The sequence below is a fragment of the Stylophora pistillata genome, chromosome 9 (genome assembly GCF_964205215.1).
Source record: "Stylophora pistillata chromosome 9, jaStyPist1.2, whole genome shotgun sequence".
Taxonomy (NCBI): domain Eukaryota; kingdom Metazoa; phylum Cnidaria; class Anthozoa; order Scleractinia; family Pocilloporidae; genus Stylophora; species Stylophora pistillata.
In genome coordinates, this window is record NC_142527.1 from 20,850,412 (window position 1) to 20,863,760 (window position 13,349).

Below are 13,349 nucleotides of genomic sequence, written 5' to 3' on the forward strand. Positions count from 1 at the left end.
GTTGGGTAGGCCTTATAGTGAAACAAAACACTGCATACTTCGTTTGGCTGAATATCGATTTATTTTCGAGAAAATCGATAACAACTGAATTCTGCCAAAATGCCGCTTTTGATGCTCAAAAATTCAGACGAATCTTGGAGTGTCGCGCCACGAATTGACAACACTTGGACCGATAAAAAGTACCAAATCTTGAAAAACAACATCAGTACATGTGTTGACAGCAATTTGAGCAATTCTTGATTGTTTATTTACACAATCCAGTTGAATTTATCCAACCTTCATCTTACAAGATTAAAAAGAGATCAAAAGTAACCCGTTATTTAACTATGTGGTAAATAAGATAATCGACTGAAAATCGGGATTTTGGAAGGCGAAGTGTGGTTCTTTTTGATGTCCAAGGATTTTTTGGGGTAATGATTCTGTGCGATTTAATCAAATTTTAAAGTTGGATAAAATGAGCTGATTTGACAGTACGGTCAGTTATTCGAAAATGTACACATTAACACGCAAACTCAATTGTTTCGCATTTTACATCCAGTCTACAGCTTATTTAACATAATATCATCTCACTGTCCATATTGAAATATCACAGAAGCTTAAGAGGATTGCAGTCCTAAAATTGTTGCATTGTTCCCTCAATAGAGATATAACAACTTGGCAAGATAGTCAACACCTCCTGATAATGATTGTTTATAAAGCGTATCACGGGGTTTCTCTATTTCCATTTCGTTGAAATACTTCACAACCAAACCGTGAACCAAATGTAACTAGTTCAGAAACATGTTTCACGTGTGCGGAATAACGCTAGTTAATTCAAAATTAGGTCTACGGAAATAAAACGCAAAAATAAAACATTGGACTGTGAAGCACGTGGCTACAGGAACTAAGGTTGTGTGTTACATATACGAAACAGTAGCAAACAATTATCTAACTCCAATCATGATCCAATGTATCATAATTTAATGTTTCATGGTACTTGGATGGAGGAAGCGTATTTTAGTACAAAAAAGAGCGAAAGATCTGCAAAGGGAATAGCCCATCATCATCACTGCAGATGTGCAACAGAGATAAGTGTAGTGTTTGAATATTTGTTTACTTAAAAGAAGTTTTATAAGGGTCAAACCTGGAAAACCCCGACTTTCGCTGAAATGTTTGTACTAGCCAACGTTCAACGGCTTTATATCTGTACTGTTTCTTCCCGAGAGGCTACTGTGCCTTGTTAAGTTACTCGTACCGGTAGTAAGACTACGACCCAGGTAGCACACGTTCACATTATTCACACTCATCTTTTCCCAGCAGTGGTCCAAAAGAAACTCACGCCTGGAAATGAAACCATTGCTGCGTATCTCAGAACTCAAGAAACGCTTCGAGTAATCATTGCACCAGCTGATACAGCAGACTCGAGTGCGAGTCGGTATACCTACATCAGTCAAATACGGTACTTGCATTTTGGAAACAGTGGCTTTGAAAATTTAACTCAACTAGTTAGTTATTTAGTATTCTTTCCCAAGAAGGTAGCCAGGTAAGCAGTGATCTATCCCCCTCAAATATGGTCGGGTCCAAAGCCATCAATGCATTATATGGCGAAATATCATAGGGCGTAGCTGATGCGTAATGAAAAATTTAACATAAGCCTGTTGTCTGGTCAGACCAGAATGTTCACGCCCATTGGAAAAAGACTGACATCTAGATTTATCAAGAAAAAAGAAAGTAAACAAACCCATGTTTTGCCTATCTCCTTAATATTTCCTTCCAAGATGATAAATTTAAGAAGTGAATGACTACTTCAAGTCAATCAATGCTTTATATAGCGATATATTATTGAGCATGGTTTGATATATCAAAAGGAACTCGGCGCCTCGAACTTAGAACCTCTCGTCTACCCAAAACAAGCTTTACACTATGCTAGGCGAGGTACAAATTTTCATGGTATGTATGTTAACAGGAGGAGAGAATATAGTTGCTTGGCTCAGAATTAGGTCAACTTCGTCTTTTGGCCCGGAAAATCGAGACAAGTGGAATGGCTCTCAATCCGCCTTAAACAAGCAAGAAGAGATATAATTACTGTTTCCCGTTTTCTGGATCGTTTGTCGAAGTCACAGTGCACTCTTACTGTAGTTTTGAACAAGCAGCAGATATCCTTACAAGAAGAACGACACGCACTGCTTTTGCAAGGTTCACATCTTTTCTCTGCATGCAATTCGTTTTATGCCAGTTTCAAGGTAATTTCTGTAGTTAATCAAACAATCTATAGCGATTGAATAGTAAGGAAGAGAAAAAAAAATACGATTCAATCTTTCAGCGTCTTAAAAAATACTTATAAGTCATTTAAAATCCTGACCTCTATTCAAGGCAATTGTCATTTTCCACCGGTTCCTTCTCACACAAAGCCCCAAGTGTTTATAGATACTTAGTATCAGCGATTAACGATAAAAACACCCCTCTGAATTTCATTAAATAGGTTTGACTATAACTCATTTTTAAAACAACATACCGTCAACCGAAGAAAAGTAAGCAAGAGTGCAGGGAAGTTGAAATCTTATGAACAGTAAAATACAGTAATATTGTAGCAGGCAGTGGTTTTAATCACCGAACTAGGTTTACCTTTCGTTCTTTTTGTCCTAAAATGAGCTTTATCAGTCAAACGAAACAGTAATTCAATAAATAAAAATTTAACTCAATAAGGGTCGGAGTTAAGTATTTGTTTGCTCCTGTTTCCTATATGTAAAACTCGACCATAGTTCCTGTAGCCACGTGCTTCACAGTCCAATGTTGTATTTTTGCGGAGTTGTCGATTTCAGTGGACCTCATTTTGAATTAATTAGCGTTATTCCTCACACTAGTAACATGTTTCTGAACGAGCAACATTAATTCCATGAACGTTTGGTTCGCGGTTTGGTTGAAGACTATATTTAAACAAAGATCTCTTAAGTGAAGTAATTAAAGCCTCCTTTTCAACGAAATGGAAATGGAGAAACCCCGTGATACGCTTTGTAAACATTCATTATCAATAGGTGTTGACTATCCTGCCAAGTTATATCGCTATTATGGGAGCGATGAAACAATTTCAGGACTGCAATAACCTTTTGTGATACAGGAATATGAAAAGAAAGATGATATTATGTTAAATAAGCTGTAGACTGGATGTAAAATGCGAAACAATTGAGTTTGCGTGTTAATGTGTACATTTTCGAATAACTGACGGTACACTGTCAAATCAGCTCATTTTATCCAACTTTAAAATTTGATTAAATCGCACAGAATCATTACCCCAAAAAATCCTTTGGACATCGAAAAGAACCACACCTCGCCTTCCAAAAGCCAGATTTTCAGTCGATTATCTTATTTACCACATAGTTAAATAACGGGTTACTTTTGACCTATTTTTAATCTTGTTAGAAGAGGGTCGGATAAATTCAATTAGATTGTGTAAATGAATGATCAAGAATTGCTCAAATTGCCGTAAACACATGTATCGATGTTGTTTTTCAAGATTTGGTACTTTTTATCGGCGAAGTGTTTTCAATTCGTGGCGCGACGCTCCGAGATTCGTCTGAAATTTTGAGCTTCAAAAGCGACATTTTGGCGAAATTCAGTTGTTATCGATTTTCTCGAAAATAAATCGATATTCAGCCAAACAAAGTATGCATGCTTTGTTTCACCATAAGGCCTACCTAACTTAAGAATATAAGCCGAATCGATTTTTTGGCTGTTGCCACAATATTTGAAAATGTTCGATTTTTGGCCACATTTGCTCTTAAGCTTTGTACTTCACATCACATTTCAGTCGGTAAATCAATTTCAAAAGGAAAGATCTACTGTAAGTTGCTAACCCGAATCAAGCCTTTAAGCTAACCTGTAGCCAACGGCCCGCCACAGAGGTAAGAAAAATATGATTGTCAAATTACATTTTTGAGCTATTTGGAGTCAAATTATTGTATGAGAATTTAGTTATACATAGATACAAACGATTCTGTATTATCCTTTTGCCAGATCGAATAATTGCAATATCGTCAATAAATAACAATAAAATTATACGATTTGTGGTGAATTAGGTCGTTGGCATTGCCTTCTACGCGGAGCACAAATGAGATGAGTGGCTCAGTAGAAAAAAACGAGTTTCGGGGAAGGCCACTGCGGATGGAAATCTCTCTAAAAAGTAGGGCATAACGATCTTTATCACTGTTACCGCATCGACCGGCGCTTTAGGAAGTTTTTGGAGGCCAAAAACTCGAGTTCTATTTTACGCCAGTTACTTCTACTTAAAAGAACCAATACGGAATGTAGATTTGTCAGATTTGATGAAACTTGGCCAGAATATTCGTCAGTGTGTGAGACGCGTGACAACAACCAAAATATTTTCTATTCTCCAACTTCAAAATAGATTTTCTCAGGAACCAATAGGAGTATCGAAAAAGAAAAACACAGCCTGTCTATTGAGTAACCCTGTCCAGTTTGTTTAGATGGCCGCGAGAACGCAGAAGCTGGCAATTCAGTTGAGCGAAAACCGTCGGTTTTGTGATTAAACAATCATGCGTATCTACCTGAAAAAAGCAACTGTTACGTTACACTTTTGTTATGTTCACAATCTATATTTTATAAGGTTTAGAATTTTTTGGTGGTTTCTCTTAAGTAGCGCGCATAACGTGTTACATAAAACTAATTAGCATAAATTAATATTCTGCCTGCACGTATAAGAGGACTGGAGACGAGTGCGAGGTAGTTTGTAGATTGAGGTCGTTAGGGAGGCGAGGCATTCTACGGTCAGCCTTCACCGTGGAAAGTTGTTACGTTTCGTTTTCGTTTGAATTTAGTTATTTACTTCATTTGTTTCAGTTCACATCAGGCTTTTTTTTTTTTAGCTGTACTCGTATAACTGTTATCTACTTGTGTATATCATCGCGCAGAAGACCTGAACATCATTAGTTACTCATGAGCACTGAAGTGTCAAAATGTGAATGCGACCGCGCCTTAAAAAGTCGAGAATAAGAGAAGAAAAGACTAAAATGAGCGCAGCAGCGTTGATAAAAGTCGCTTTCTTGTCTGCCAGTAGCAATAAGTTAGAAACCTAAGAGCGCGTTTTTGCAGAGGAAGGTTTTATCGCTAATTTTAGATTAAAAAGGGGAAGTTTGAGATTATATGGGAAGGCGCTCTATTTTGCGGAGAGTAACCTTTTAATTCCCTCTTCCAATTGACACCGATCAGTGCCTACCGGTAACTGAGCGCATCATGCACATAGTTCATCGATCGAAATGATATTCAATCATCAGCGTTTCACTTCCAATGATATCATCAAAAATAGAAGACTTGATTTTTTAATCGAAGGTGTCGTTTTATTTAGCAAAATATCAGTCTCCAAAACGCGAAGGTTTAATGACTGAAGGGTCATACAATAACGAAAGCAAAGCGTTCTATATCGTTTGCATAATCATCACTAGCTATAGAGTGCGGAACTCTGAGCCTGTCATATAACTCAGCCTCCTCCGACTCATCCATGGTCCAAGAAGTTTTTTAATTACTAGTTCATTTCCCCAGCGTAAACAATTACAAAAAAACTAATTATCCTCAGCATGATCAAGCCCACTAAGCAGAAATCGAAGGCGCTCTGCCTTAACCGTCGAAAACAGACAGGTGTATTTACAACCTTCCAAAGTCTTTACAGTGATAAAAGATAAAATAGATTCCTTTTTATACCTGCGTTTTGTTTTAGAACAACAGTGCACACATATATTAGGAATATAAAAAAAAAAAAAAAAGAACGGAAAAAGAATTCCGCTACGCTTTTCAGGTCTTTTGTTTACGATTTTTTTTTGCTGCTCAGCTACAAAAACGAAAAAATGTGTAAAAAAGTGGAAAGCTTTGCTGACTGAAAAATTAAATAACACTGCACTGCAAATATGTTGGCAAAAACATAATAAACCTAGTGTTTGTGTCATTTCAAGGGCTACGGTGAACTGAAAAAAAAGGAATAAAAATGGCTTGTCTGCCTTGTAAATGTAATTTTAAAATGCGCGCACAAAAGTGAGTTTCAAAATAAGGCGCTTCTTTCGTGCACTATTTTCCAGCTTTCTTAACTCTTAACGATGCCAATCTGCTGGTAGTGTTCGGGGTCGCGTGCCTTTCCAATTTCCTGATAGTGGCCGCAATCATTAATATTTCGTGTGCTGATTTCCTTGGAATCAGAAGCCATATTGGCGATTCCTATTTCTTGGCAACGACCTCCTCCATTGGAAAAATGCAACCTCTCGTAATAACCACAGTCTTTCCAGGTACTCAGCTCTTCGTAGGTGACATTGTTCTCCTTAGACTGCGCTTCTTGTAGCTCGTATTTCTCTGGATCAGGAAAAGAAACTTCAGCAGGCATCCCGTTTGAAAGGAACCGACGGTCAAGTCTCTTTTGACGCTGACAGTGGCGGACGAGGCAAATGCTGACGACCGCAATGACAAATATCACGCCACAGGAAGTACCAATGATGAGTGGATAGGGAAGCTTTTCTTTTACATTCTCCGTTGGATCTAACGGAAGTACGATAGAAGGATTTTGTAAAATTAATATAGAAATACCATATGTAAAATTAAAAAATTAACTCTCTAATGCCAAAGTTACTGCCACCTACGACTGCGACATCTGCTACTGTTACTACTACAGCTACTACTTTTGGCACTATACTGCCATTGTTAGTAGTACTACCGTAACAGCTAATGTCACTGTTGTTACTGCTACTACTGCTCTACTGTTGGCATTACTACAGCTACAACTAAAGCTACTGCTACTGTTCTGCCACAGCGATTGGTACTGCTACAGCTACTGCTACTGTTACTGTTGCTGCTAGTATTGGTAATACTAAAGCTTCAGGCACTGCTACTGTTTAACTATTGCTTTGACTTCTGCTGTTATCATTAATATTATTGCAACTGCTGCTGGTCCTGCTTCTGCCTCCGTTACTACCACTACTACCAATTGACTTCAATTGCTACTGTCACTGCTATACCGAAAGTTTGTAAATTACCCTCCTCTCCTTTTACGATTTTCACGTATTTGGGATCGAATGCCAAAGGGCCAAGTTTTCCATTACCAACAGCCTCTTTCAAAGGAGCTAGTGCAATGTCATGGGAATTAAGATAATCTAATACCAAGTTTTCCGAACTAACGCGCCTTGCCCTAGGGCTTCTTGACGCGGGCAAATCTCCACCTGGGAGATTTGCCCGCGTCCATTACCGCAACCCCTCTGTTGGGGGGTTGCGGTAATGGTCGCAATTGTATGTTAGAAAGTGAGGAGAATTACTACTGAGATCTTAGTAGTGAAGGGGCTATTGGCCTGGACATTTGCAACATATCACCCAAAATACCTTTTTTGAAAAAAACAAAAAATATGTAACAAAATATTAATTTAATTTATCAGATTCGCCAACAGGCAGGGACACCGCAACAGCTCGTGTAAATTACTGCGGGCTCAGTAAACCCACTCATTTCACCTTAGGGGAGGACATCCACCACACAGTAATTTCGTGCGTGGGAAATATACGTCTCCTACCCCTAACGCTGCAGGAGATGGGGCCTACGGTTTATTCGTCCCTATCCGATAAGACTAGAATATCTATCCATTTCTTGATATTATAGAAAGGCAGCAAATTCTTCTCAGTTATTTTAAGACCATGAGTATTAGTCTGGCCGGGGCTCGAACCCTCGACCGTCCCGCTCAACACAATCCCGCGCTCTAACCAATTGAGCTAACAATAACAGTGAGGATACAGGTGCAGGAAGTAATAATGATAATTCAAATGATAACGATAATACTACTAAATAATATAATTATTTTCATTATTATCATTATAACTAGAAATCAATAGTTCAAATCCTAAAGTGGTTTGCAGATTTTTTACCGCAAATTTGCGAATATAGCAAAGGCACGACAGGACACAAACTCTTCTTTGATTTCATAACATTCTTCACTCATTGCAATAAAACAAAAGAAATTTCTTGATAACAATAATTGTAAGTACTTTAGATACTGAAATCGGTCGAACAAAGACTGGTATAAGTTCATTTTTCTATGAAAAATGAACTTCAGTTTTTCCATGGCATCTTTCTTAGCCCCTCTTATAAGTGCTGACATGAAATCTACAAATATCTTCTTCGTAGTCCCCTCCTGTTGCATTTGGCTTAGATGTTGTTGTTTTTTCTCGGCCTTCGGTTGTGGAAGTGTGTTGAGCCATTGTGGAGGACACAGTAGAATATTTAAAGGTAGATGTGGTGCTTATATGCTGTATATTCAATGTTATTCAATACAATCTACTTTTAGCAAAACTCAAAGCTTATGGTGTGGGAGAGGGAAGTTTAGCACTCTTCAAGGATTATTTTTCGGGTAGACAGCAGAGAGTCAAGATTGGGAACACCTTTTCCAGTTGGAAAGATGTTAAAAGAAGAGTTCCGCAAGGAAGTGTTTTGGGGCCTGTGTTTTTAAGATATTCATCAACCACTTGTTTTACTCGGTTACGCAAGGTAAATTTCATGCATATGCGGACGATCATCAGTTATACTCTTGTGATGTCGACCAAGTAGCTCTAGAGAACTGTATTTGTCGGGAAGTGAGAGTTGCAAATAAGTGGTATCGTAGCAATGGAATGATTGTAAATGAGTCAAAACACCAAGCTATAGTCTTGGGAAAAACAGGCCACTCCTTCTCTTTTCCATTAAAAGATTCTTTGGATATATTTGGAATAAATATTGACCATAGGTTGCGTTTTGATAATTATATATCAACCATTTGTAAGAAGATAAATGGCCAGTTCAATGTAATGCTAAGATTTCGTAAACTTATCTCTAAAGATACTCTACTAAGATTGTATAAGGCTTTTATTATGCCACATTTTAACTATTGTTCGTCTGTATGGCACTTTCGTGGTGCACGTAGTACTGAGAAGATCGATACTTTATAATTCTCCCTATGACTCTCTACTTAGCAAAGTTAACTCCAAATCTCTGTAAAAAAGACGCCTTCAGACTTTCTTAGCTATATTGTACAAGAGCTTTTTTTTTAACTGCTATCCAGGCTATCGAAGGAATATGTTTAGTTTCCGGTCTGTATCCTATAATCTACGCGGAAATTATATTTTGTCTCTACCATATACAAAAACTACTACTTGTGGTCTTCACTCCTTTTCATATATGGCTTCAAAACCATGGAACTCTCTTCCGGACTCTTTTAGAATGTCTGACTTTTCTGATTTCAAGCGCAAGATTCTACAGTATGACTCTTTCTCATAGCTAAATTTTAGAATGCTACAATTTTACATTTTACATTTTAGTAGTATTTAGAATTATACTTGTAGCTCGAAGATACTAGCTTATCCTTTAGCTACTCCAAATTCGAGATTAAATAAAGTATATGTATGTATGTATGTATGTATATAGCAGTAAACTCGGTCTTTGATTTGAATTACTGTGAACTGAAAACATATTTTTTCTTTAATTAATCGCGAAAAAAATATCGAAACACAAAACTCACTTGTTTCGCATTGATCTCCAGTGAATGCTGCTAAACAGTTACATGAATAACTTTTCATCCCATCGACACAAGATCCGCCATTTCTGCACGTGTGATTAACACAGTCATCAATGTCTGTGAACAAGAATTGCATGCTTGAGAGCGCGGTAATGAAAACAAAAAATGACCACGCTGCCCTGCGAGTTAAATTCAAAACTTTGTCTCTTTTTCAGTATCATTATGTACTTATTAGTTTCAATTTTTCTTGGGATTATCATAATTTCTATCATTATTATTAAATGTACTATTACACTTGCTTTTACGAGAAAGGGCCATCATACGCCATCAATTCGCATATCATACATTTTCGGTTTTTGAGCCAAGGCTGTGTTGACTTTTATTGCGTCCCTCAAATGTGTTCGTTCTCTGATTGGTCAATTTTTGGGTTTGTTATCCCTAGCAAGGCCCACTGGTACAGATCGTAAGTTACAGAGTTACTCACCTTGAGATTCACCCATAAGCTGGCACTATTTATTAGCGCTTGCGCTCAGTTTTTTCTTTACACGCGGGAAAGTACGAACCCTTGAGCAATGCGATCTGGTGAGAGGTCTCTAAGGAGTTTAACACTGATATCATTAGTGCCAGACCCTCGATATGTCCCTCCCCTTCTCGTCTCAAATCTGCCTGCCGGTGGAGAAACACACGCCACGCAACTATAATGATGAGGGCCTATCCGCATGCTATCCCCAGATTTATTGCCAACGCTTTTCGAAATTATGCTTGAAGCAATATCAAAAGGGGCAAAAACTCGGTTCGTAATGTACATACAGCTCAGATTTTGAGCTAGGTTTTCAAGACGTATTGGCTTAATAAAATTACCTTCACAACGTTTGCCATCTCCTGTTAATCCAGAGGGACATGGACCACAGATGATAGAATTGTCTTTTTCGTAGCAAGTGACGTTTGGAAAACAAGAATCTTTGGCGCAATTTGCGATAAGTATATCACAGTTTCTACCAGTGAAGCCAGCATAACAATTACAGGTGTAATTATTTACGAGATCAACACATGTTCCTAAAATGTGAACGAAAAGGGGATAAAAATTAAATTTAAACTGATGAATATTGACGATAAACTGCAGAGCTGATTTACAGGCATGAGGAGACTATCACTTTAAGAGAGGCGGGAATCGAAGTAAGAAGTATGAGCGGCATGCTGTTATGCTCATGGAACGCATGCGCGAATTTAGTTTACATATTTTTCCTTGGACCTTTTATATTTTAATGCTTTATCGGTATAATCATCATACCATTTCCTTATGTTCATGTCTAGTTTGGGAAGACAAAATGGCAATAAATCGAAAGAGATATTTACCATCCCCACACTTCAGTTGTAGACAGTCATTTATGTTCTCTTCGCATTTCGGTCCGGTGAAACCAGCAGTGCAGTGGCAGGTAAAGTTATTTATCTGGTCCACACATGTTCCTAAAGTGTGATTTTTTAAACATTATGGCTATGGTACTAACGAAAAAATTCTTTGACCTAACCGTTAACTCATGCATTTTGTAATAAGTATTATAGCATTCAATTCTTGTGATAAAGGTGAGCTAAAATACAATACAATACAATATTCTTTATTTAACGAAGGTGTCGTAATTAACCCAATCAGTTATCTAACTTACGGCCTTCACAGTAAAACAAACCCACCATCCCACCCCAGGGGACGACATCCATCACATAGTAATCTCGTGTGTGGGAAATTAACGTTTCCTACCCCGACCCTGCAGGAGACGGGACCTCCATTTATTCGTCCCTATCCGAGAAGACTAGAATATCTAACCATTTCTTGATGTTATAGAGAGGATGCAAATTCTTCTCAATTATTTTAAGACCTTGAGTGGTTGTCCAGCCGGGCCTCGAACCCTCGACCGGCCTCCCACACAACAGCCCAGCGTACTAGCCATTGGGCTAACTGGACGGCGGGTTGTAATAAGTGTTGTGGCATTTTGTATTAATCGTCGCTCTACGCAATCTGTAACAACATTCTGCGAAAATAATAATAACTTTTTTGTATCTTGCAACACAGTATTGTTCCACAGATTGGATATCTGCGGTTTCCCTCTTGCAAATAAAGATTTGTCAAGCATCAGTTTTGGCCTTTTAAAGAAGGAAGGGACAGATAACTTTAACAATCACCGCAAGAATGATAAGTCCCAGGAAACATATACTGATCAGCGATATCTCGGAAGAGGTATGTTTTCCACTGCTTGTGGAAAGCGTTTATTATTTTGAGGTGATTTGCATATTAAAAACAACAGCAACAACAACAACAAAACCAACAAACAAAAAATAAACAAGCAAAAAAATTAAAATGTACATAGCCAATAAGACTATACCCTTTGTGTTTTCCATCATACATATTTGAAATAAGCCTAACATGAGGTTCCTACCGTAGATGCACGGGTTAGACTTGCATTCATCAATGTTTACATTACAGTCATAACCGGTGAAACCATCGTTGCATTGGCAAGTGTACCCATTAAGAGCATCATAACATGTTCCTGGCAAAAAGAAAATGATAGAATAATACAGCTGTTGCCGTTGGTCGTAAGTGAATGAAGTTGGTTGATCAATAATTGTCAATGGACTGGTTAAGTAAGTGGTGAAAGAATATAGAAGTGCAGGGGGAGGGGAGGAGGTTTGGAGTACAGAATTGAAGGCATGCATGTGCGTAGGAGCGCGACTGTGAAGAAGTGCGGCACTTCAGAAGCGAATGAGAGGAGGTGCGAGGGTGTGAATAAGTACATGGTGACTGTGGAGCAGGAACTAAACAATGCAAAAGAGTAACAATGAAGGAGAGCTGGAAGGTAGAAAGGGCAGAAAGGTAGGAATGCAAGAGTGAAGAAGTGTAGGGTGCTATTAGTGCAGTGATGAAGAAGCACAGGGGAGCAGGAGTGCAGAAGTGCAGAAGTGTAGGAGTTACTGTACAAGAATGCAAAAGGGGGGGGGGGTGGGTGCAAATAGATCAAGAAATTAAGGCAATGATTTCCATTTATATTACTCACCATTCTTGCAAGGGGATGCCTGGCAGTCATCGATGTCAATGCTACAGTTCTTCCCTGTGTATCCAGGCTCACAACTGCATCCATATGCATTAACATAGTCAGTGCAGTTACCTTTTAAAATAAAAAATAATATTTATTTTCGTGTAATAACAAAAAAAGGGCTGGTATTCACTTGCAGTGTATGCTTACTGAATGCGTATGGAAACAGTTTTACTGATCCCTTAATATAAATCAAATGTACGCGGGCACATCACTTTCACTTATCGTCATTATCTCCTCAATAGGAATCCAAATTTATTTTGTGCGGGTATCTAAACAAGGAAAAAATCAATCTCTACAAAAACTTATGCTCTAACCACGAATCTAAAATTCTGGAAGAAAGTCAAACACTGTTAACAAAGTTCTTCCGCTTCTTCAGGTTAATTGTTTAAAAGAGTTGGAAACTGACCATGAATGCACGGCAAAGAACTGCAGTCGTCATAATTTTCATTGCATGTCCTTCCAACATATCCTGGATAGCAGATGCAGGTGAAATTATTCACTCCATCAACGCAACGACCTTAGTGGAAAAAAAGGCTGACCGTCAATCCTTAACAGTAAGATGTCATCGAGAAAATAACCACAAAAGAAGTTCAATTATAGTTTCAGTAACAAAAGAGAGAAGGGAACCACTGCGCTGGTATTTAGGACCTTAAGATTTTCGTTCGTTCTTATGAGATATGTATCTATCAGTCGCTTGAGTACTCCACTTACCTTCTTATTAAAGGATAGTATCCTTGACAACTGTCATAAGGAG

General features: G+C 38.2%; 1 protein-coding gene across 1 annotated transcript in view; it reads right to left on the minus strand.

Moving 5' to 3' along the window:
- Positions 1 to 5,311: 5,311 nt before the first annotated feature.
- The window catches only part of LOC111346669 (von Willebrand factor D and EGF domain-containing protein), a 58,526-nt gene continuing 50,488 nt past the window's right edge, over positions 5,312 to 13,349 (minus strand). Inside the window, exons 16-22 of the mRNA XM_088734489.1 lie at positions 13,002 to 13,112; positions 12,554 to 12,664; positions 11,939 to 12,049; positions 10,863 to 10,973; positions 10,368 to 10,562; positions 9,510 to 9,623; positions 5,312 to 6,516 (exon numbers count right to left, since the gene is read on the minus strand). Coding sequence (XP_088590615.1) covers positions 6,071 to 6,516; positions 9,510 to 9,623; positions 10,368 to 10,562; positions 10,863 to 10,973; positions 11,939 to 12,049; positions 12,554 to 12,664; positions 13,002 to 13,112 — 1,199 coding nt within the window. The 3' untranslated portion in view covers positions 5,312 to 6,070. The remainder of the gene's footprint in view (positions 6,517 to 9,509; positions 9,624 to 10,367; positions 10,563 to 10,862; positions 10,974 to 11,938; positions 12,050 to 12,553; positions 12,665 to 13,001; positions 13,113 to 13,349) is intronic.